The sequence below is a fragment of the Tribolium madens genome, unplaced genomic scaffold, assembly GCF_015345945.1.
Source record: "Tribolium madens isolate multiple individuals breed KSU strain unplaced genomic scaffold, Tmad_KSU_1.1 Scaffold_19;HRSCAF=116;Tcas5.2_LG9, whole genome shotgun sequence".
NCBI lineage: Eukaryota > Metazoa > Arthropoda > Insecta > Coleoptera > Tenebrionidae > Tribolium > Tribolium madens.
This window is the reverse complement of record NW_025400983.1, coordinates 16,803,221-16,829,580: the sequence shown is the minus strand read 5'-3', so window position 1 is coordinate 16,829,580 and position 26,360 is coordinate 16,803,221. Positions and strand designations below refer to the sequence as shown.

General features: G+C 30.9%; 1 protein-coding gene across 4 annotated transcripts in view; it reads right to left on the bottom strand.

Moving 5' to 3' along the window:
• The window catches only part of LOC123015504 (myelin transcription factor 1), a 241,221-nt gene extending 215,066 nt beyond the window's left edge, over positions 1 to 26,155 (bottom strand). For all 4 annotated transcript variants that reach the window (XM_044415265.1, XM_044415267.1, XM_044415266.1 and 1 more), the window contains exons 1-2: positions 26,017 to 26,155; positions 23,859 to 23,973 (exon numbers count right to left, since the gene is read on the bottom strand). In XM_044415265.1, coding sequence (XP_044271200.1) covers positions 23,859 to 23,966 — 108 coding nt within the window. In that variant the 5' untranslated portion in view covers positions 23,967 to 23,973; positions 26,017 to 26,155. The remainder of the gene's footprint in view (positions 1 to 23,858; positions 23,974 to 26,016) is intronic.
• Between the last annotated feature and the right edge of the window lie 205 nt (positions 26,156 to 26,360).

The following is a 26,360-nucleotide window of genomic DNA, read 5'->3' as shown; positions in this document are numbered from 1 at the left end:
CATTTTCTAAATATTTTTTGAATTTGCCTTTCAAAGATTAAGCAGTTTACTGTTTCATAAATGTTTTTACAAATTTTCAAAAAAATAATCAAAAAACAAATTTTGTTTATTTTTTTATTCTCAGCAAATAACTAATGCAAAATTGTAAACAAATCGAAAAAAATTGTTTTTTTCATTTTGATGAAGATTAGTCAATGTTCAGAAACAATATGTGCAATTGTTCCTTTAATTCTTTTGCAAAACTTCGATCGATTTAAAAACTAGCAAGGCTGTGGGGGATACTTTAAGCACCTAAAAACATTAGTTTCCCTATCAATATTAGTAAATACGCGGTAGATTTACTAAAAAATTTTGATAAGTTACAGCCTTTCAAAAATTGGGAAAATTTTTTGTTCCTTTAATTTTTTGGAGTAGTAAGTATAGATCTAATCAGAAACTTTATATCAACAACTAAACAAAAGTTGCATATTTTTTGCCGCTAAGTCTATTAAGGCTTTGCTGTTATGTACAGTCGGTGGATTTTAAAATAACGTGTCTATAAAATAAACCTTGCTATCGTTCCTCCGACCGCAACCATCCCCAATAAAAGATCTTTGCATCAAAAAGTTGAAGATCCTTTAAGAACATTTGCCACGAAATGAAAAATTCGGATTCGGATTAAAATGATTAATTTTTCTCAGTGGATGAATTGACCAAATTTTAGTTTAATATACCTACACATTGTTATCTTTAGTCAAGTACAAAAAAATAAAATTTTTGGGGAATGCAAACCATCACATTTCGTTGTGAATGTTTATTAGAGATGGTTGCGGTTGGAAAGACAACCGCAGGGATTCGTTCTATGGACACGTCATTTTCAAATCGAGTGACTGTACGTTATAATATTGTAAAATGTTGTCTATTATTTCAAACCGACCTGTTTAAACCAGACATTGAGGTCATTATTTAGTTTGTTTTGGTAACCAAATATTTACCACAAAATCCCAAGAAAGTGTTGAAAGCTGTTTACAGTTATTATTGAAAGTACAATTTTAAATTTTAGATCGTAATTCATGCAAAAATAATTATTTTTTTGTTTTTTATTATTTGTATTGTAAAATTCCTAGGAATTTTTTTTCGGGAAATAGTCCTCAACATATCCTTCTTGTATGCCATCCTTGAATATTTTTACTGATGCACTAGTATTTGGCATTCAGTCAGGATATTCACTGAATATCTATAGTTAAGTTTTCCGTATAATTTTTTAAATATCCTGTATTTCAAATTTATTTAACATTTTGAATTCTTACGTATTGGTAGTAATGAGACTTTTATTTCGATTTTATCTAGAACACAGCCTGTATACAGCGTGATTCAAAAGTGTCGCACCAACTCTCGAATGATGATGAAAGACTTTCATTTAAGCATAAACATTAATGTAGATTTTTTTTCAAGCTTTGGTTTCAGAGATTAAACAGAACTGACAACTTCCATATTATCATGTAGGCACCTTAACTTTTTTGCTTCCGATGTTGTCAAATTTAATTTATTGTTAAATTTGCTAATTAGTTAACTGTTTTGTACACCATAAAACCTCAATTGGTAATTTTTGTCAACAGATATCTATTTAATGTTGCAAGATCTGCGATTTCAGCTAACTAAATTCAAGAAAGAATACATGATCTGAACGGTTAAAAACTTAACCCAAAAATCAAACCTTTAAAAAGCTACCTACCTTCATATATCTCGTAAAAAAAGGCTCAAGCAATTGTTTGTCATGGGAACAATATCGTTCATTTAAAAGGAAAAAACCAAACTTAAAATAAATATTTATAAATATTGGTCTATAGCATGGGAGTGGACGGAATAGGGAGAGGATAGGTAAGTGCGCCTTTGGCGTTGTTTGACAGGTTGGTAGAGTATGCTCTGTTGCTGACGTTACCCACGGTCGAATACCTTCATTACAAACTTTCATCCTGCCTATTGTGGTTTGCAGCCTAATTTATTTGAATACTAAAACTCTGATGATCGTATTATGCGACACGATTCAAAACATTGTATATCTTCATATTATATTTTAGCAATAATAGGAAATTATTGAAAATTTAATAATCAAATTAATCACTGTTAGTCAACCCAAAAAACTGAATAAGAACTAAAGATAGCATGCTTATAACACTAACTAAGAAAAACTTATTAATTTATGTTCAAATTATCGCGGAGTAATGAAACATAGTTCATGACTAGTTTCTCTAAAGCTGATAGATCATCACTTTGATCTTTTTACAGCACAAAACGATACGTTGCAAAAAGTAAAGTTATATCCTTGTACACTTAAAAATCTACGAAGGACCCCAAGAAGCGAGAAATTTATGGATGATTCAGAGGAAGTCTGGATAAAACTTGATATAAAAGTAGATAACATGCGAGGGAAGGTCAAATGTTTCGTGAAGCGTATTATCCTTTTTTTAGTTGTTGAAACCGAGATTTATTATTATAATAACTACATAATAATGTCGTCTGCTTCTATTTGAGGGCAGTTTATATTTTTTATTGCCTTTTTTTACTAGCATTGACAATTTATCTTTTCGATGGTGCTTTTTTATAAACTCCATCGTGCAACGGGATATCTTTAAGTAAAATTTATATTTGAGAAATCCAAATTATCACCAATAAACAAAAAAACTCAGATAAGCAAAGGGTAAATGTGTTCCCTTACTCGATTTCCCCTAGAAAAACTGTGTCAATAGATCGAGGGTTTCCTTTCAATACGAATAAGAATAAGACTGGTGTGGAATTTAACAGCGTAACGACCGCTTTTGAATAGCAACTTGCATGGGCGACAACCCCTTTTCTTATAATTAATGAATGACCCCGCTAGGACATCGTAGGGTTAAGACTAAGTTGCAAAAATTTCGCATATCCAATTATAACTTCCTACACGACAACACTTTCTGTCCTTTACCTTCAACATTTAACCAAGCTGCACAAGTTAGATCACCGAAAATTGAAGCGACATGGAACGCACACCCCTTTGAATTTAGCTATTGCAATGTTGACTATGTTATATAAGAAAAGCACCCTACGGAACCCCTTTATGTGTACGGTCGCACAATAGCAAATGGGCCTTTACTACTCCCACTAAAATGCATAATAGTACATAGCTCGATTATAGAACATTTTTTAACAATTTAAATTAATTTGCAAAGTTTTTGAAAGGCGATAAGAATGTGAATAAATAAAACTTGTTAGGAGTGTAGTAATTGACATATTACATGGCAAAATTAATTTGACACACGACGCGTAACTGAGTGTCTTAAAATAATTGAGCTTTGTACACAAGATTTGTATTAAATGTTTTATCCAAAGGTTTTTATTAAAAAATTAGAAACAAATTTTTCATTAGACTTCAATGACAATGATAAGGACACGTCAAAAGTATCATGACGGCTACAACACTCCACTGAATAGCGCTATTCCAATTAGACTTAAATACTCAAAAAAATATTTGAGTCATTCAGTAATTAAAAAGTTGTGCTAGTTTTTGATATACGAAAAAACAAATTTTATAAATGTGTCTGAAGGCTAGTGTTTTTTAAGAGGCTTTTTCGCACACCGTGCGTGAAAAACGTTCTTTCTTAGTTGTCAAACATATGTTAATTTGACGTTTACTGGTTAGAAGACTAAAAAAACTATTGAAAAAATAAAATGCATTTGGTAAACAAAGCTTTTATATTATAAAGAGTGTTCCAATGAAAACGAGCCACCCCAAATATCTCAGAAATTAAAAGGACTTTGTAAAAACGCCGAAACAGGTCGATTTTGTTTTCCAGGGGGACAATTTTTGACGTAATTTTTAAAGCACCCCAGCAACCCCTTAACCCCCACACACCCCAAATTTAAAAATTTAAATGGCATTACCCTACTTGTGGCACATCAAATAAAAGCTATTTTAGCAAGGTTTCCAAAACTTTTTACCAAAATTTAATGAGACCATCCATTCATGAAATACAGAGTGTTCTAATAAAAACGAACCATCTCAGAAAAAAATTTGCAAAAAACAACCGAAACAGATTAATTTTGTTTTTAAAAAGGACATTTTTGTAAAATGTCAAATAGCACCAACCACTAGTAATACAAAAATGAAAACACTTTTAAAATGCTCTTTAAAAGCTTTTTTTCCAAAATTAAATGATTTTTATACATTCATAAAATATCGGCAAAAAATTAATCTTTCAGCAGTCAGTCTATATAAAGGAACTTAAGAACTATACATATTGCTATTTTTTAAATACTTACATTAAATTATAAGAAACTTTATTACCCCCTGTCCTTTAGTCCGATTAGTTTGACAATAAAATAAAGAAATAAAAATAAGTTTGTTACAGCTTCAATAATACTTATAACAATATTAGTGTGTTTCTTGTAATTTATTTTAATAGTTTTACTAATTAGAATATATAATAATTGCGAATATCTTATGAGTAGATAATCCCATTCAACTTTAGAAAAGAGGTTCAAAGAACATTTTAAAAACACTTTTATTTGATCTGTCGCAAGTGAGTCGGTGTCATTTGAAATTCCGAAATTGAGGTGGGAAAAGTTAAAGGGTTAATGAGGGTGCTTTTAAAATTGAGTCAAAAAATGTCTTTTTTAAAAATCAAAAATATGTTATATGAAATTCCGAAATTGAGGTGGGAAAAGTTAAAGGGTTAATGAGGGTGCTTTTAAAATTGAGTCAAAAAATGTCTTTTTTAAAAATCAAAAATATGTTATGTTTTTTTTGCAAATTTTTTCTCATTCGTTTTTATTAGAACACCCTGTATCCTATGAATGGATGGTCTGATTCAATTTTAGTTTTGAAAAGCTTGTTAAAATAGCATTCATTTGATGTGTCTCAAGTAGAGTAATGCTATTTAAATGTTTAAAGTTGGGGAGTGTAAGGTTAGGGGGTCACTGGGGGGTGCTTTAAAAATTACGTCAAGAAATGTCCCCCTGGAAAACAAAATCGACCTGTTTCGGCGTTTTTGCAAAATCTTTTTAGTTCCTGAGATATTCGAGGTGGCTCGTATTCATTGGAACATCCTGTATTGTATTGTACAGGATGTCTCAAGTTTTAGGGGCGGCGCAAAAATAGATTATTTGTAATTGATTAAAAGAGAATTTTGATAGTGTAAATACATTTTAATTTGATGTTTTGATATTGTACAATTTGGAGAAAAAAAAAAACAATTAACTGGAATCTTTTCTACATGATAAAATTCTTTGATTTTTTTTATATAGTATTTATGAAAATAAAATAATAAAAAAGTTGATAGGTTTTGAATAATTAACATTTTAATATTGAAAATCTGAAACTTGGAATAATTTATAGGGGGTTTGCGGTAATTGGTGTTCAGACCAGAATTTCTTGATAAAAGAAAAACGTCCGCAATGACATTTAGTTTTTAATTTTGAAATGTTAATTACTCAAAATCTATCAACTTTTACATTATTCAATTTTCATAGAAAATTTGCCATAGAAAAAATCAAATAATTTTAACATGTAGAAAAGCTTGATATTAATTATTTTTTTTCCAAATCTGGTTTTTAAGTTCTCAGTAAAAATTTTGAACAATATTAAAGCATCAAATTAAATATTTATTTTTGCGCCGGCCCAAAAACTTGGAATACCCTGTACTATCATTTCTTTAAAAGTACATTGCCATTCTATCTTCCCAATAATATAAATAAGAAATGTTTTGTATTACAAAATGCAATTTGTAATGAGTTAATATAGTCTGCGAATATTCCGTTTTCCGTGTTTTCATTTATTAGCCCCAACATTTGCATTTTAAAGAAACCACTTACCAACTCTATGAATACTAACAGAAAAAACGCACGTTGTTCGCAATTTAATAAGGACCACTTTGCGAGTCTAAACTCTTGCCCTGTGAATAAGTCATTTGGCAGTGTTCTTAAGAGGAAGTTGTTAATGCTTGTTGCGGCCCGAAGGGTTGAGAATAGAAGGGCACATCCCGAATGTATTTATGCAGTATGTCGAGGCACGTCTTGCGCGGCCTCCGCAGCCGCCGCAAACCACCGTCTTAGCGAGTTAAGACGGCGGCCAAAGGAGCTGCGGTCGGAATTGTGATCAGGTAACGTCTTCTCTTAAGTAAAACTCTTCCTTTGAACAAGTTGCCGACGCCCGCCCGCCCGACCAACGAACGTCTTAACCAAGTTTGTGTATTTCAGCGGCCCCTGATTTCTTATACGTGGACAACATCAACGCATGTCGGGAATATGAGACGACGATCTACAACTGAGACGACACTATTTCTACAAAAAGGCCCGTGAGAAACATATTAATGAGGTATGGCTAACGAAACGATATTTATTAATTCAATTTATTCTCGTATTATTGTGCACTATTACAACACATTACCAACTTTATTATTTATGAAACAAAATTCTTCAAATTAAATCCATATTTAATTGTAGTTTTCGTATCTTCAAATCCCGAAAATGGCCCTTAAGTTAAACGACATTCCATATAAGTGTTTCAAAATGTTTTTCACTTAAATCAAAAATGCATTGCAGTGTGTTTGGTGTTAGACAATACCATTAAGATAAATTAGAAAAACAATAAGCTTTAAGTAAAATTTCATTAAAAATTTGATTTAAGTTCTAGTTTCTAGTATCAAGTTAAAAAAACAGGAGATTATTATATCATTAAGAAGAGAAGTGAGTCTTTTTGTGCTAAGTACAAAGATTGAAAGCCGAGTGAAACGACGCCAGCAACTGGGCGAAGCACAAAAAACCTTCTATTCTGAATGATATATAAAAATTTTGTTTTTCACTTTTTTTCGAAGCTTTTTTAATAAAGATAATTTTATTATTAAATAATTTGTGTAAATTTTGACAAATAAATCGTCATTTCGTCGAGGGAAATGCTTCAAATAACCTCATATTTGACTTGATTGAGCCGCCCCTGTGGACACTTCAACTCCTAGGACTTGACTTTTCAACACTGGTTACAAAAAAATAAGCCACCTCAGCTTTTTCTATAAAAATACACAAAAGTGCAATTTTCGACCGGTTGAAGATAAACATATTTATAATAAATACGTAATTCACTTAAAAATAAATAATAATCGTTCATTTTTATATATTAAATTTTTTTATATTAGTTTAAGCAAATAGTATGAAACAATGCTCTCATGTTTATTTATTTAGTAGACATTTTCATCTTAATAACATCTCCCACCGCACTGGTCTATCACAGAATTACAATTTTTTTTAACAATAAAAATACAATCCAAACTAAAGATTCACATTCCAAACTTATAATGTAACTAAACTCAAATTTTCTCAATAAAAAAACCTATTTAGCTGGTGCGTTATGTTACTTTTTTTTTGAAAATTGGTGAATGCGCCGGGATAATTAACATTCTTATGATCTGATTTTGTAATGTTATGCACCAATTGTTAAAATTTCTTCAATTAAAAAAACAGAAGTGCTTGTAATAATTATTTATTTATGTGAAGAGTTTTAAAAAATTATTTATATCCTAAGCAAATTACACTGTCCCACGCCATAAAAAGTACTTTTGGTTTTTTAGAATATTAAATAAAAATTTTAAAAACATTTTATTAGAAAAATGTTAAAAAAATCTGTTCTGAAAGTAGCATTTTTCGTCTATTTTCAAGTGTTTTTATTGGCACCTTATTGTTCAGAAAAAAGATTAGAAGTAAAAGGTTTGTATTGATTTATTCATGCAGAACTAAAATTTAGAACCAATTCGATTCTATTAGTTTCACCCTTTTGTATAATCACATTTTTCAAGTAGCGTCTTCAAAAATTTTATCTGTGGCCCCAACTTTTTAATATTTTAATTATCAATTAATAATTAATTTTAAGTCAACGACTTTTGAACGAATTAACACAAGATCCCCCTCTTCAAATTCCTTTATAGTCCAATAAATTGTTGTTACAGAAATATTTTGATCTCTATAAATTGCAACAATTTGCTGTATTCGCCCAACTAAAGTTTATTTTTCAACAAACTGCTGGTGGGGGTAGTGTGAATCGAGAAAATGACATGACCTCCGCCTGCTTTTGACTTTTGACAGCTTTTAAAATTTTGGTAATAAAGTCAAAAATTAAAGTTTCTCTCTGGCATTAGGATTTTTATAGGGCTTGAATTACGATTGTTACGATGATGTAAAGGGTATAAATATTAGCCTCAGAACAGTTTTCCCCACTAAAAATTAAATTACAAATAACCTATGTAACGGTAAGACACACTTTTGACGTACTTCACTAGCTCTGCGTTAAAAATAACACATTTGTTAAAGTGAGATAAATAGCGTGGCCGACCTTACGCAAATACATAGCAAGAGACCAACAAGGTTGTTTACAAATGTTAAAAAGAAATAACGATTTGGTACGTCTTTCGAATCATTAATTAATCCATGCGCATAAAGTAAAAAAACGAACTTTAGATTGTAAATATATAGCTTATAAGATATTTTCGAAAACCCGATTAAAACAACTAAACTGTCATAACATACACAAGTTAATTGTCATATTTTATATCCAGCAACAAGTTATTTAAACACCATTTGAGATCAATATTGTATATTAGGACCAGAGCACCTAGAACTTTAAACAGATCAAACCTTTGAAATATAGTACTTGAAGAAAAGTGATTACAGAGTGAAGCAAGTAGTAACGCATGCTACATTTTGTCAGTATTGTAACATTTATGACGTCATTGGATTTTGAGTAATGACATCATCTTTTTTTTTGAATGGCACCAACAATTTGTTGACTGTTTTTTTGGTAATAGGTACATTCTTCTATCTTTAAAAAAAAATATTACCAAAAACAGTAAAAAAAATGTTGTTTGCTATTTAAAAAAATATTGATAACTTTATTACTTAAAAATAAAAATTATAAATAATAGTTAAATAAAAATGTATCATTTACTTAGTTTTGTAAATCGACCTGTTCAGAAACTTTTTCAAAAAATGACTCATAAAATTATTAATTTTGTACGCTACTTTCGGTTCACCTGTATACAAACTAAAATCGACCTGTTCAGGAACTTTTTTAAAAAATGACCCATAAAATTATGAATTTTGTACGTTACTTTTGGTTCACCTGTATAAAACAAACAGTTACAAAGGTTTCTGCGTGAGCATGAAAAGAAAATAAATTAGAAACAACCTCCTTTTGCTTTTTTTCAAAACAGAAAATTAAAAAAAAAATACAAAAAAAAACAATTCCAAAATTTTGTGTGCAATTTTTACAAAAATCTTTCAATAAAAATTAAAACAAGTTTCACACTAAAAAACATCAAGAACGCCTTTTTTCGTCAAAAAGAAATAAAAAGTAGAAATTTGTCAAGCATGGTTAATAATAATCTCTTCTCTGTTACACTACCGAGTCCTCAATGTCACTTTTTAAGTATGCCTGTGCATTCTCATTTAAGTCGTTTTAATTTTCGAAGATGTCGAGGTAGTATAAAAGAGAAAATGTCTGTTTGGAACTGATAAATACACAATACCTCGGGTTAAAACGTTTAATTATTGGAAGTAATGGAAGTCGTCTAGCTGCATTCAATGAATCAATCCCACTTGTTCAGTTATTTCGTCCAATTATTTTTAAACGTTCCATCCGAATCTCTCAAATTAAAGCGAGCGATAAAATCACTTCCTTCATCGCGTATCTACAAATCGGTAGTTGTAATAAATTATTTTGTAAAATTACACAAAAGATGATTTATATAGGAAGTTTAGGCTATGGGAGGTAATAGTGGACTTGTGTAAGCAGTTGAGGAAAAGATTTTAGGGTATTGTCTGGTCGTGTCGGAGTCAGTTAGAAGACGCATAATAAGATGTTTTGATCATTCGTTAAGCGGATGGCATTGTTTTTGCCCCATTTGTCACGATGTCTGGCTGCGTCTTTATGAAGTGATTATTAACGCAATCTTATTCATGACTGATTTCTAAATGAATTTTTTACATCCACAACATTTGAATGTGAAATTGTATTAATTAAAAATATACTTAAAGTAAAAGTTTTGGACACAATTAAATAGTGTTAATGAAACTAGTTACAAAGCACTGCAGTCTCACGTATCTTCCAAGTCTCATGAGACGTTTCAATGAAAACATTTCCGCAAATTGCTTGGAAGTTTCACTTTGCAGTTGGTAAGAATGCGATCATTTTCTGGATTTATGGAGAAACGAAGGTAATATATAGAGCTATTCTGGCCATCGCCCCAAAGTTATTGCAGTGCTGTGCGTCTCACCAGGTGACATTTCAATTGGATTCAAACACCTGACTTGCCTTTTTATTACTGTTAAATGTCTTTTCGTGATAAAAATGTCTACATGCATCTGTGATAATTAGAAAAGGAAAACAAACCAAGTAGAGACGGGTGCCGAAACCTCATCCGTCATCCCTCTTCATCGAACAGCCGTGGCTTTGGTGACAAATAGCGGCTTTGTGCCGGTCCGACAATGGCTACTTGACTTCCGGGCACTCGCCGGAGTTGGGAGTGATTAAATGCGAAGCAAACGAAAGCATATGCGGCTCCGGGTGGCCGTTTGCTGGATGAAGGACCCCTCGACCGTACGTGGACGACGCATTTTGTGTATCTCTAAGGAGACCGACGCTTTCAATGGAAAGTAATAATTCAAACCCAACCACCACATTTAATAATATATGCTTGAAACCAAACCAACATCATTCACATTACAAAAAAAAAATCCATTTACACAAATAAATATTTGATTACTAATCAATTTATTACAAACTGTTTAATGTTTTCTAATTTTTTTCACCAAGTGATACTAAATTTTTTATTGAATGAGTTGGCTCTATGAAAACTTAAATCAGTGACGCATCTAACCGGCACTTTTTTGCTTCCAATCAGTAGAATAAAGTATTATTAACACTGTCGCCTGAAAGACTCAAAAAATAAAACTATTTCTAACAGGCTAATGTCTTTAAAATTTCTCGCAGTTGCACATTGAACGTTAAAACCAAAGTGCTATCACAAAATATATACTTCTGTAAATCCTACCGACTGAGCCACTTTAGTTTCTAAAAAAATACAACTGGTAGCAAGACAAAATAATGCATTACTGAGTTTGACAAGACGTCAGCCGAGACCCAAATTATCAGCCGAATGCTGGTTTTGTGAAACCAAAGTTTCAGTATTTCGCAGAATTATTCATAATCACAATATCGTTAACTAATATCAGTAATATTAAACTTTATATCTATATTAAGAGCGCGGAATCAAACATAGAGCCTTGAAGTAGCTTGTTAAAAATTCCGTAGCGCTGCGGTCGACTAAATGTGAATATATTTTTTTGAAACGTAATCAAATATCTATTAGATGGTAGTACAATGGCACGAAGAGAGTACTTCGGTCCTATTGGCTATTTACAACCCCTTTCCCTACTACAATAAGCTAGCACTATTTTGCCATCTACTTCAAAACCCCCGCACCTACAAAAGAATAGTAGAAGATTACGCTTATACCGGCCACGACTCTCAGTTTGCAACAGCTGTCACATGGAATAATTAAATTATACAAATATTTAATACTAGACAATTATACCGCAATAGAAACAACGTTTTTTAAAACATATTTGAGAACGAGTATGAGGACATCGGTGTCAAGAAATGTACAGTGCAGTACTGCAATACCTCAGGAATCATGGGGCCGTAAGTAAATGCTTCTACTTGTAATAGTAAAAGATAGACGTAATTTAGATTTTATAAGAAAGAAAGAGATGAAACTATAGCAAAAGCTTTTGCTACATTTTATACATACTACCCATGGTGTGTCGAGCAAACTAGGTGACCTCCAGGTTTCAACTAAAGATAAAAGTCTGTTCATTCGTTTGAGTTACATCTCAAAGGCAAAATTGTGTTGTGATAAAAGATTTATATACGTAAACTTTGTAATATTTTTAGGTAAAAATTTCGTCACCTGCTCTTAACCACAGTCTTATTACAAGACATTTTGTGTTTTTCATGGTTGCACTAATTTTTAAAGTTTCTTGAACTATTTTTGGCACACTTGTACATTACAAAAAAAGTGAACTAATACGTTGTGATTTTAATTCGAATTCTTTATTTTTAGAAATTAAAAAAACAAATTTATGGTCTTTCGTTTGTAAATTAGAACAAACCGATTTGAATCAGAATAATAAAGTTTTAATTACAAATTTGCTCGTTTCAGGTGAAGCAAAAAATGTTTTTCCTTTCCAGTTTTGGTGTAAAGTCAAAGATAAAAAATATTTTCCTCTTGTAAACTCAATCCAAGGACATACTGTATATGGGACGAAATATATATAAAATATTTACAAATTCCTGTCTACCGATGTTAAAAAAACACATCGTATATCATAGAAAAGAGTCCAAAAAGTAAACAAAAAAATTAAATACGTTGTCAATATTTAATTTATGTCCCATTTATGTAAAATGAATATTAATTTGAATAAAAGCCGGTATTGCTGAAAAATAACAATTTTATTTTATTGGATGTGGTATTAATTTTTAGGTAAATCCAAACTTTTTATCACAATATTATGCGTTCCACATTGATTAATGTTCCGTCAACTTTAAATTTAAAACCCATTGATTTCAAACTCCAAAACCTTGGATCAACTTAAAGTTTTAATCTGACGTGCAACTTACAAACCTCGACGGCGCGGTTAAACAAAAACAAAAGTAAAGTATGCCGCTTCCTCTGAATATAGATGCCCTGCATTATTAAGATATTGATGGCCCGCGAATATCTATACATAATTAAATATGCGCACGGAATATATAAAAAGTGTTCTCAGTGCGGTTAAACGAATTTCTTCGGCGTACCCAGATATCTTTGATTAGACCACTAAATGCTTTGTAGATCAAAATCTTCGATTAAGATATTTTTTAGTTAAATGTAAAAACTAATTATAAATTATTTCAGTGCTCATTCGCACTTTCATCAATAAAAAAGATACAAATTTAAAATTTGAATTTAATTTTCTTAATACGAACAAAAGTCATCACGTCAGTCAATTGTAAACAATATTTATTCTTCAAGTGGTTTGTCCATATACACTTTGAAACTTACTAAAAAGTAACTTTTGAAATAGTTCATAAAGTAACACAAAATAATTCGTAAAGTGTGAATGTTGTGTAATGTTAATTCCATAGTTTTTCAAATTTTTATAGTTAAAGATAACGGTTTCAAAAAAATACGCCTGTTTACTCTTGTTAATGACAAGTTTATTTTCACTATTTTTAACACCGTTTGGTAGAAAAAAAATAACAATAATATTCTGGGCAAAAGTACATGTATAAAACGTTCATTTTTGGTTCATCTAGAAACTGTTCAAAAATGTACAGTATGTCCCCGAATAGGTAAAACGGCATTTGTAAAAGATAAAAAAAAATTTGATTTAAATTTTCATTCTTTGGGGTTCAGCCCTGCTTGATTAAGAAGTAAATTGTAAAATAATGTGACAAATACGACAAAAGGTTATTAAGAAAAGTAGATTGTATATCATAGAAAAGAATAGAAGTGCGTATTTTTGTGTTAAGTCCAGAGATTAAAGGTCGAGCAAAGAGATGCCGGCAACTGGGCGAAGCACAAAAAGACTCTCTGAATGATATACAGAATGTCCGGAAAGTTGCGCACCTCCTTGAAAGAGAGTAATTGAGTAATTAGGTAGTCTTCCAGCGTACTGAAACAATGTTAAAACTTAATCTCTCATAACTTCGAAATTTTTACAAATAGATTTTTATGTTTTAACGACCATCTTGCAATGTTAGTTTTGACATATGACATCCAAGCACATAAGTAGCACCGGTTAAATAGTGAGTAATAATTTTGTAATCTCGATTTTTTAGAGTTTTTTTTTTTTAATAGAGATAATTTAATTATTAAATAATTAATAAATAACTGTTGATAAAAAATCATAATTTCATCATGTAAAGTCCTTCTTATGACCTCATATTCGACCCGGTCGAATCGCCTCTCTGACTTGAAGTATTTCAATTCCGGTCAGGTCAGTTCAACCGTTTTTAAAGGCATACTCAAAGACGCAATTTTTGACCGCCAAATTTCAAAATCATCGGCCAACTATGACTTTTAGGCTAAACCCCAACAAATGAAAATTAAATCGACAATTTCGAAAAGCTTCTTAGACAGAATTTCAAATCGTAAGCTCCTAGCAACCAGTTGAAAACTATATATACAAAGTATCCCTAAAAACAGCAGAAAAAACAGTAATAGGTAGGTCAATTATAAAAGTTAGATTAGATGAAATAAAAAACAAATCACTTTGCTTTGTTTTTATTCTGATTTAATATACTATAAATAGTTAATATAAAACACTTATTTTCTTCGATTAAATTATAGGTAAATAAAGAGATATAACTTTGTGGGTGGAATAGAATAATTTCGGTGTGGGAAGTCTTACTGTGTATAACATATAATTTAGTTATTTCGTTAAAACAACGTTGTTTCACAAAACACTGTAATATTGACAAAGTGGCAGAAATTTTTATATTTCACAAAGCTATAATCAGCGGTGAAGTTATGAAAAAATTCATCCAGTTCATCATCCTCTCCCGATTTTTATACTGGAAACGGTAATATTGTCACGCGATTAAAGCGTGAGAATATTGGCATCCCGCAAGTTAAAACGAGGGTTGTTTGCTTTTCTTGCAAACTTACCCCACACATACACATAAGCCTTTTGGTATAAAATATGCAAGCAACGCTTCGAGAGGAATGCTTAGCAAAAGACCAGAGTCCGAGGTATGTGAGTCTATGTCAAACGAATCGTTTCACAATCATTCTTCGTTGTAATTGAATTGATTGCTTAGACAAACGCTCTCAAAGGCAGAAAGCAGTAGCAGCAACTCGGACTCGGCCCAGCACAAAGCATTCCTTCTCAAAACGTCATTAATTAAATTCAGGGATTTGTTTTTGCCTCTGAGAGAGATTTGATTCCCTTTTTGTTCTTCAGATGTGTGTGTGTACAGTTAATAAGGTTAAAACGTGTGAGGCTTTCGACTTTATGTTTTTCTCTGGTTTCGCCTTTAAGCCTTCACAGGCGGATCAAGTTAATATTAAACCAGGACGCGTTCTCTTACTTAATACGTGTACTCACCGCTTCATTCCCGATTTTTCTTTGATCTACGGCGACATTTTCAACGAATTGCTAACGTTATTTTAATTAAATTTACTCTGGGCCATAACGAACAGAAAACTCGAAGCTAACAAAATAATAAAACACTAAAATTAGTAATTTAGTTTTTTTTTAGAACAATTTTGATCGAATTCGCAAATGTTTTGTAAAGTAGTCATTGGGACAGCCGCTGTACTTTGTAGGAATATTTGTCTGACTTGGAAACTATAACCTGAATTTTTACATTTTCCTTAAATGGACTAGAATATATATTTTCGTACGTCCCATACATCCCCCCTTTGTACTTTTAAATCATTTTTATCACCGTCTTTTCGTCATTTGATTTTTTCGAGAGACACAAATTTCTCAATTATCAGATTTCGAAAACATGCGCAATGTTTATATTTCATCAAAACACTGGAAATAATTTTTAGACCTCAATTAAAAGTTCACGATTGATTACCTACCTCTGTAAATTTAGGATATGTGTTATTTTATAGAAACAACGGCATTTCGACGGCTCGCACAGTCGCGATGTGCACCAATTGCATCAACTCGCACTTAAAAAAAACACCGATCTTTGCACAAAGACTATTTACGTCACCGTTTTGCTTTTTTCAAATCACCAGTAACGTATACTTCCATTTTTCTATCGTTTTCGTTTGATTTTCTTAAAAACTGTGAGCCACGTTGACGAAAATATTAACAATTGTCAGAATGATTGGAATCCAACGCACTCTTAGTGATATTTTTCTTTAAAACGTTAATTTAGGCGCTTTTAGATTTTTTTTCGCTATGAAACTCTACTACTTTGTAGAAATATGTGTTTCTTACCTCCACTCAATCTCCATCTTTTACCGTTTTCTACTTTTGGTGCTTCCAAATTTCCCAGCAATCTTCAGGAAAAAACAATTGCTATCGCGCGACAAAGATAGTTAAATTAACGTTTTACACGGGTGTAAGAGTGTTCAAGCTATCACGTTTTAGTAAGGAATAACAGGATTATTGTGTATAATACCGAAAATAAATCGAAATCGTCGTTCGTTGTCTGCATTTGAGAAATTCGCGACGCGTCTATTCTACAACAAAATAAAATGAATATTAAAAGGCAATTTTCTCTGAACAAAAGCCCGTTAATTAAGTAGTTTTTAACGGGGTAAATATTTAATAATTTAATTCCCGTCACGGCTACCTCGTAGTGTTTCCGGTGGCTTGTTCATTAGAGTGGCCACGGTGGTAGAGGTAGAGGAGCAGAGATGTAGGCTGTAAAGTAAGGGTTAGTTAGCATCGCTGGAGGGCGGTATAAAATGCAAGCTTCACTGAAGACACGAGTGCTGCTTGGTGCCAGGAGCGGAGAGACAGGCCAAGATAATAAGTCAGCGGGAATTAGCTAGCAATTCACACTGGAGAGGTCCTAACCTGACTGTACAAATGTTCCCCTCACGTTGGTTGCACTTAATAGTCACAGAGTACATTCCTGAGGATTTAACGCAAGACGCTATTTGAGGATGCCTACCGAAGGGTTTACCCAAACTGCTATTGTTCCAATTCTCAATTAGCCAAAAAGATCATGTTTTACCACCTAAGCTGACACACACCATTGATAAATTTCAATTCTCTAAATCCGCTACAGGATTCTATAAGCCGGTTTTCTCAGACATAACAAAACATTCTATTAAATAAAAGAAAAAAATGGAAGTTTTGATCGAAATATTAGCAGTTGGTGTCTATGCATACCTTTCGATGCCAATGATCACCGTTATTGAAACAGTATAAAGTTTCGTGCAAGAGATGATAATAGAAGGAATGTAGGCGCTCGAGCGGAAGGCGAACTAAGCAAAGTGCCAGATTACAAATTCAAGATATTTATGATAGTCTCCGTGGCCTGGGTTCTTCACCTCTATTGTTTACATTATGGTACGGACATCTTGAGATTTATACCCTGGAGTAAGCCATTTGAATCCCGTTCGTGATTAATAGACGTTGGACCCACTTATTACTGCTTTAATTCCAGTCGCGGGAATATAATTAACATCATTCAAATGAATTTGAAGAACAATTTCCTGTTTCCTTCGAAATGCGAACAAATAAATTAAGTTATCATAATACCACGCAAACGATATCTATCTCAGAGTCCTTAGATCTTTAAGAAAGATATCTCTGTAAGCACTAAACCAAAAAATGTTTTAACTTATTAATCACATTTTATTATAAATAAAGCGGTGTTTTAAGCATAATTACTTATTTTAGTCAATAGTAAAATTCAATTTTTTTCAATTTGGCCTCAAAGCTATTCACGAAAATTTTATTGTAAACAAACCATCGTATTGAAAGTTATACATATAAAAATTGTGGTCCGTTCACAACACAATCATTACTGCCAACTATGACGCCCAATTTAAAAAACACCCGTTATAATTTGGATAATTTCACAGCCACTATACAAAATATTCCAAAAAAAATAGAAAAAAATATCACTAATTATGACCCTTCATAGCCCGTTCTTTCATTGATTGATTGATTAAAATTTTAATTGGATGTGAGAAATAAATTTCAAAAAAAAACTTGCGAAGTTTTGGCCTCTCAAAAGTGAAATAAATTTTTTAATAGTATTTCTGAAATGTTAAAAATGCCCTACTAACATGAAAAAAATGTACAAAAATTTAAACTTTTTATTTTGTCAATTTGAAGAAAACTACTAGCCAAACGTAATGTCTAAAGACAGAAATAAGCTTTTTGTTGAAAAATCTTTGATAAAAAATAATGTCTATACAAGAAAAAATAATTTATTCTTCGACACTGTCAAAATTTACGGTTTTTCTCCCGTGTAAGGAAGTTTTGACAACTGTTTGGCATTTCTCAATACGAAATGTCAGATTATTTTTAACAGATTTAAAGTAAGTTTAAGCCTTATTGAGTCTAAAATGAAAAATAAAATGTTGTATTCAACTCGTTTGAGTGTAAATCGGACGCTTTATTCCACCTCGTGGATGATAAACCACTCGGTGAGATAATAAAAATGTTTAACAAACCTGCATTACAAATTGCGTCCAAAAATTAAATGGTGGTTTTTTCTAACTTCTGCTAGCATAGTTTTCGTCTCCAAATTTCCACAAACTGTTAGCCAATTTGTTTCCGTTTTTGTTGGTTCGTCTATACATTTTTTTACCAATTTTTGTACTGTATTTTAGATCTTGCAACAAAAATACATAACTATTTAATACGAAAATTTTGACTTGACGAAAAATCATAATCGGAAAATTCCGACTAGTTTAGTTATTAACTAATAAGTAAAGTCTATTTTTGCCTATATCTGCCCCTTTCTAGGTAACTATATTAGTTGCAGAATGAAAATATTTCTTTCTGTAAAGGAGAAATAAAAAATGGATTCAAAATCAAATAACTTCGACCTGTGGTTCCAGACTTAAATTTAAAAAAATAAGAAATATGTAATTTTTTCAAAATCACAGGAATTATTTATATCTGATTCAGAATTGTCTCAAAAATGCAAAATGACAGTTTTTGGGTTCAAATTTTTGAAAGTGTAAAAATTTACTCGTAAAACAGTATTTGTATAAAGTGAAATGAAAGGTACAGTCGAACAAAGTGAAAATGACGCTTCAATAAACCAGCCCCTGCTGTGGATGCCGACCCTTTTAACCGCAAGCAGGCAGGATCGTAAATTATCAGATTGCAAACTTGACGTAGTTTCAAAATAAATTCCTTTAGGAGCCGGTTTACAGAAAGCGAAATGAAAATTTAGTTCACAATTATCAAACTAATTCGAATTAAGTCGCCATTTATTTTGCATTGACAAACGTCAAGTTAAATAAAAATGTAATTTTTTTAATGAAAAATTTAACAAACCATTTCTTGAAGAAAATTATACATTAATGATGACATTGACGAAAAAACAAATCATTATTTATTTAATATTTTTTTAACTGTTTCAAAATAAAATTATTTTATAAATTATTTATTTTACATAAAATCAAGTTTAAAAAAGAGAAAGCCTATTTCGTACAAAAATTATGTTACTTAATTTAATTTTGTTTTTAATGCATAATTTTCTTTAAGAACTGGTTTTTGTTAAATTCTGTTTTTATAAAATTAAACGTTTTTATTTGATTTAAAAGTATTACAATTATCAAAAAATAAAAGCAGAACTAAAATATTTGAAATAATTTTGCCGTTTATTTCCTGGTTTAATTAAATAAATAATTTTTATTCGTTTTTCAATGACAATTGCAAAACTAATAGAAAACTTAGGGCCGGTTTACAGAACGTGTTAATCGCAATTAAATTTTAAAGTTGACGTTTGTCAATGCAAAATAAATGGCAACTTAATTCGAATTAGTTTACCTAATTCTGAATTAAATTTTAATTTCGCTTCTACTCAAAGAATTACACCACTCGTGGTAAAGGCACACATGGAATTAATTTTTCTTCCCGCAAATAAACAATAGTTTAATTCATTTGTTGTTTTACATAAAATCCAGTTTAAAATAGAGAAAACCTATTTCGTTCAAAAATTATGTTAATTAATTTTATTTTGAAAAAACAGTTAAAAAAATATTAAGTTAAGAAGGATTTGTTTTTTCGTCAATGTCATTATTAATGCATAATTTTCTTTAAGAAATGGTTTGTTAAATTTTTCATTAAAAAAATTCAATATTTTCATTTAATTAATTTGACGTTTGTCAATGCAAAGTAAATGGCAAATTAATTCGAATTAGTTTAATTCTGAATTAAATAATTAAATTAATTTGGCTTTTTGTAAACCAGCTCCAAGAGGAATTTATGTTAAAACTGCAATCCGATAATTTACGACCCTGTCTGCTTGTAGTTAGAAGGGTCGGCATATAGCAGGGGCTGGTTTATTGAGGCGTCATTTTCATTTTGTTCGACTGTACATAATCATTTCAAAATTTGGAAAAAACAAAAAAACTAAATGTTTTAACTTTAATAAATCAAAGTTAAGTTTAATTTGAAAAGTAGTACCTAATAATAATAAAAGGTTTTGTGGATTTACCAAAAAATCAAATTTTCTTTGTCAAACAAGTTTAGCACTATTCTAGACAAAATTAATTAATTGTTAAATCTAAGTAGGTACCAAATAATTTTAAACAATTTAAATGTCACAAATTTATAATTATGCAAAATAAATTAATTAATTAGCTGTAAAATATAAAAGACTATTCAATTCACCTCTCTTTTTTAAAATATTAACCAATAAAATAGCAGAGATTTACTTTCGTATCCTAGCAACAGCAAATTCCAGCGAATATTTCACTCGTGGTAATAGTATAGAGTGGTTATAAATGATTTTCATCTAGCCAGCTGTGAATTTTCCATGTAAAATAAAAAATGCCGCCTTACGAAAATAGGGGTACCTACTTGTTGTAACTCAAAATTAAAAACTCGCCGTTTACTAAGCGTCTACTTTGAAAATAGACTTCAATTATAAACTTGTTTTTTTCCAAAGTATACATTATTATCAATTATTATTGGAAACTAGTTGAAACAATAAAAATTTAATTAACAACAATTTATTATTAATTAATAAGTGACACTAATGACAGAACTAGAGCTTTCAAAAAAGTAGAGCGGCACAAATAAAGTTACATGCAAAAAAATTCCAAAGCTGGCTAGATGAAAATCATTTATAACCACTCTGTATATTAAAGTACAAGTTGCAGAAATTTGAAATTTCGAAACGAGCCGCCTAGCGGCGAGTTGAGGAACAAATGAGTGCTTGAAGAACCTTCTGCAACAAGTGCTTTATACTATTTTTTTCTATTTCGCCGCTTTATATCATTTTATAAATTAAAAAACGAAAATTTAATTTTTTTTTCTAGAGAATTTTGCGATGGTTGGCGACATTTATGTGTGGAATAATTTTAGGCGACTGTAAAAAATAAAAATTATTCTTATTTTCACATTTGAAAATGAATTGTGAAGAAAGTCCGTCACTAAAATGAAATTACCGCGAACGACTTATTCCAGCACTCAAATGATGTCATTTGGGTGCTGGAATAGTATATTAACGTACAAGTTGCAGAAGGTATCTATTCAAGCACAAATTTGAAATTTCGAAACGAGCCGCCTAGCGGCGAGTTGAGGAACAAGTAAGTGCTTGAAGAACCTTCTGCAACAAGTGCTTTATACTATTTTTTCTATTTTGCCGCTTTATATCATTTTATAAATTAAAAAACGAAAATTTTAATTATTTTTTTTTCTAGAGAATTTTGTGGCGGTTGGCGACATTTATGTGGAATAATTTTAGGCGGCTGTAAAAAATTAAAATAATTTTTATTTTCACATTTGTAAATGAATTGTGAAGAAAGTCCGTCACTAAAATTAAATTAACGCCAACGACTTGAAATAGAAAAAATATATTTGGATATTCGCTTATGAACACCATGAGTGCGTAGCACGAATGGTGTTCGCAAGCATAATGACCATGAATAAAAATATGCTACAATTTTTGACTACAAATGGTATTCAACAAACTATTCAATGAACCAAATCAATGATTAAAAAAATACTCCCATAAAATATCAAAAGGTAGTTGGCAAATTTGCATTACACATGATTTCATTTTTAGCACCCGGTAAATAAATTTTTGTTATTTGAAAATGAGTTTCACAACTTAATTTACAGGTAATAATTATTACCATTTGCTATTTACGTGTTATTTGCAATGAAAAGTGTGTGCAAAAGATTTGGAGAGACATTTGACGCAGAAATCAATGTAGATATTGAAAGAAAGGTCCAGGAAAATACACGGAAGTCACGAAAGTCGGTATGGCGTCAGTTTTCTCAGTTTTTGGAAGAAAAAGGCTACTCTTTGACATCATCTACCTCATCCGCAGAGTTATTTATCCTTATTTGCAAATGGACAACAAACACCACAGGACAATTGTTGAAAAAAAACTACTACATCGACAACAGTGGCGACTAAATTGAGCAACAGTGGAAAAGATGAAATTTGTGATGTTGAACATTCGTTCTAAGAAGGAGGAATTTCGAAAAATTGCAGAAATGTTTATATTTCAAATTATTCAGTTAATTTTGTAAAAAAGTAATAAAAATAATAATCAAGTTGGTTCAAAATATTCACTACAACCACTCGTGGAATATCCAGTTATATTTTACCACGCTGGAATTTGCTGGTGCTAGGATACGAAAGTAAATCTCTGCTATTTTGTTGGTTAAAATTTAAAAAAAGAGAGGTAAATTGAATAATCTGTTGAATACCATTCGTAGTCAACGATTGTCGAATATTTTTGACTATTCGTGGTATTATAACTGAAAAAATAGACATTAGTCCATTATTTTAAAGACGGTTTACCAAATTAATTTGAAATTTGGTACATGGTTAAATGTACCTTTCAAAAATCTGTAATGTAAAATATTTTTCAAATTTTCACATTTATGTGGTTTTTTGGAGATTAACAGATACAAAGCTAGTAATAATAGTCAAATTTAGTACAGTTGGTTGCAATAAAAACGGAAAATAGAATTTTCTTTAGATTGAATCAGGTTTTACCCTTGTCAATTTAGTTTCATCTGTCGCATCCAAATATTTTTTTCTGTAAGCCGCATTTAAATGCCGAGAGCATCAAATGCAAATCAAGATAATCAATTAGTTGAGTACTTACGTGAAAACCCAATGAGTAGTGAGTACTACAGATTAACTGTCAGTTCTAACTTAACCTTTTAGAATTAAGCCATGTTCAAACTATGAATAAATATAAAAATCTGAGATTTTAATGCTTTGACATTTTCCGATTTTTTGCAACCAAGTGTCTGCAAAGTCGCGCACTTCGGTGAAAGGGAGTAATTGGGTAGTCCCCCAGAGTACTAAAAAAATTTTTTAAAAATTCTATGTTAAAAAATTTTGACTTATTTTTTACATTTGAGATTTTTTTAAGTCTACTTAATGATCTTATTTATGTATGTTCTTTTTTTATGATTTTTATTTACTAAAGGTGTAAGAATTTTGTCAATAAAAGCCACAAATAACATTAAACAGAGTTACAATTTAGGATACAGCTTCTTTGTTTCCTCTTCCAATAGCCTGTGGCAAAAAAACTTGGAAAATTATTTTTCCAACAGAAATAAATAGAGTCAAAGTGCAAAATTTAAACTCTCATAACTTCTAAATTTTTATGGCTAGATTTTTTAAACATTTTTCTTGTTGTCTAGGGCACCGCTGTTTAGGAATAACAAATATGTTAAACAAAATTATGTAAATAAACAAAAATTTTAGGAACAGGTAGTAATTAGATTCAGCTGTATCCATATCTACTTATTTGCATTTAGGGATATAATTATTATAGTATAACATTAGGGTAGAATTGCTCTATAAACCTCCAAAAAGTTATTAATAATATAATTTATATTTAATATAATTACTATTGTCTCAATGCGTATGTCATATTTATTCCCAAAATAAATTTATACAAAAATTGAAAATCAGCTCGCAGCTCTTAATAAAGTAACTAATTTTTTTACAGTTATTTAAAAAAGCTATTAGAACTCATGAGCCCTCTGGTTTACAGTAGCCAAACTAATAGTGAGCGATAATCGGAATCTGCTTGCGCATTCAATACATTAGGAATTGTAATAAACATGTTATATTTAGCGCAAAGCGAAGCAAGATGTCGTCTTTAAAAACTCACCTTTTTCGGAGGTCCTGAATGTGTCCTTCTGGCCGATGTTTTCGACGTGGACGCAATTTCAAGAAGATTCTCAATGCAGTGACTGCCTTTCTTCTGTTTGCCAGCCATAGTTTCACTGCAAGAAACAAAATATACGCTTTTAAGTCGGTAGCAGACAGAACTTTGTACGATGTGTTGGACAAAATCGATATCTTATTAGAGAACTTTCGGAGTAGTTTGGAAAGTTTTATAAACAATGGGAGTTTGATATCGCAGTAAACAACTGAATACTGATCAGAGGATACGTGCTCGTCACAAAAATTTAAACTCTTAACAATGGTTTATTAATTTTTAATAGCTATATTTTTATGCATGCATAAAAGATGTAAACTAATTGATATTAATTTTACTTTTACGCCTATATCATCATTAGCATCTTTATCAGAAAACCCTCTGCATCAAAATTGAAATTAAAACAACATACTAAATTTGTAAAGGTAGGATTAAAAAGTGAGACTTGTCTTCATGGTATCAATTTTTTTTCCTAATTATAAAAACGATAATTTTATCTTTCATAAGTAACATTAAAATTGACATATTTTAATTTGGCTGAAAAAAAAATAACATTCTCTTGATTTAAATGTAATCAAATTTCTGTTGTCTCAACAATCTGGTATGCATATAATTTTGTTGATTAATTTAAAATAAATTGTAAGTTCTCTTTTTGACAATACACTTTATAAAAAAAAATACAAAAATGTTTTTTTTTTCGTGTTAAATAAAGGATTTTTGCAAAAAACTTTAAAGAATTTTGAAAAGTAATTTTTTAAATCAATACAGAAAAAAATTTATTATAGATCTATGTCCAAAAGTGCTTCCTAAGAAACTCTACCTTATACAAAAATGTAGGGTTTAAGAAAACCTCGTTTTTAACGAAAACGGTGAGTCATACAAAAGTAATACAAGAAGGTTAATCCAAAACAATTTTTTTTTGTCTTAAATAGGTTGATCACTGTGCTTCTTAATTAAGGTACACAATTTTGAATTAGTAAATTCAGCGCCAAAAAATTATTTCAGATGATAATTAACATGAACATGATCACTTCATGTGTTTAGAGACCCCGAAAAAATAACAATACTTTATGATTAATTAATACCAAAAAAAAAACAGAATTCTATTCAATGCCTTCTTGTAATGAAAGTTGTAAACGCATAGACCCGTCATATCTATTCAGTGTTGACAAATCGAAATACGAATTAATTGATGAACTAACTTGAGTCAAAATTTTTGTTAGTTAGGTATTTTACAGCATTTAACGCACTCAGTTTTAGTTTGTGCGTCAATATGAAGACTTTACGCTGTAAAATTATACCTACCGTACTTAAAGAACAATTAGCTACTAATATTTCAAATAAACTCCATAAGTTTGGTGGTATTAGCCAACTCATCGTTCTCAGTAACCGTAAAGAAGAGAATTTATTTTTTCTTTTATAGGTATATTTTGCGTGTACTTCTTATTGATCGAGTTTAAAAACACCTTTTAATACTTCTTCTTATAGACTTCTATTTTCCCCACGCGTAACTTCAAAACTTTCTCCGTCTGAACGGCGCCGCCAAACTTTCTCCAGCCATTTTTCTTACCGTGTTTACCTTCGAACCGACGAGGTAACTCTGTTTTCTTCTTAGTTTCGTCTCACAGTGGTTTACGCTATTGTAAACTTTGTCTATCTATGATTAATAATCTTCACCGTTTGAAAAGTTACGATTTAATTAATATATACGAAAAACTTTGTAACTTTTTCCAAGTTCAGGATGTCGTAAAAGTAACAAACTTGAACACAATAAAACGAAAATAGGATTTCATTATACCGTTCTCTGTTCTACACTTATTAACAGGTGTCTGAAAAAAGACAGACGCAAAGTTTTCGCTTTTATTGCTTTGAAACATTTATTTCGATCGGGGATTTGGCTCGTAAAGACTATCACTTGTGATCGAAACGGAAGTTATATCTCTGGTGCGGAACAAATCTGAGATCCATTGAATTATGTAAAGAAAAGTCTAAGAGACAGAAATTGATGTTCTCTACGTCGGCACACGTCACAGACCTAACCTAACATGAATCATAAACACAGCAAGTAAACACGCATGCAAGTTACAAGTTTGAAACTTGGACTAACCTGCGATTTTAGAACCGACGTATGCTGAAAAATCACTGAAACTTGTTACATAAGCACTTGACAAAAATCATCAGACTTTTAATAAGTTGATAAGAAGTTGTCCGAGAGAAGGGGTAGTTAAACGCGTGGAAAAAACTTTTAGTCCCGGACTCTTACGGGCATGATCCAATATGGTAGTACTTTAGTTATAAAAGTGTCAGTGCGCAGCGCGCTACAAAATCAATAATCCACCGACTTGCTTATAATTTTCTTCATACTTACAATGAATTGGTTGTTGTATGATGCAATTCAATAATGTACTATTTAAAAACCACACTCCATATTAATTCCTACCCTTCTTTAAC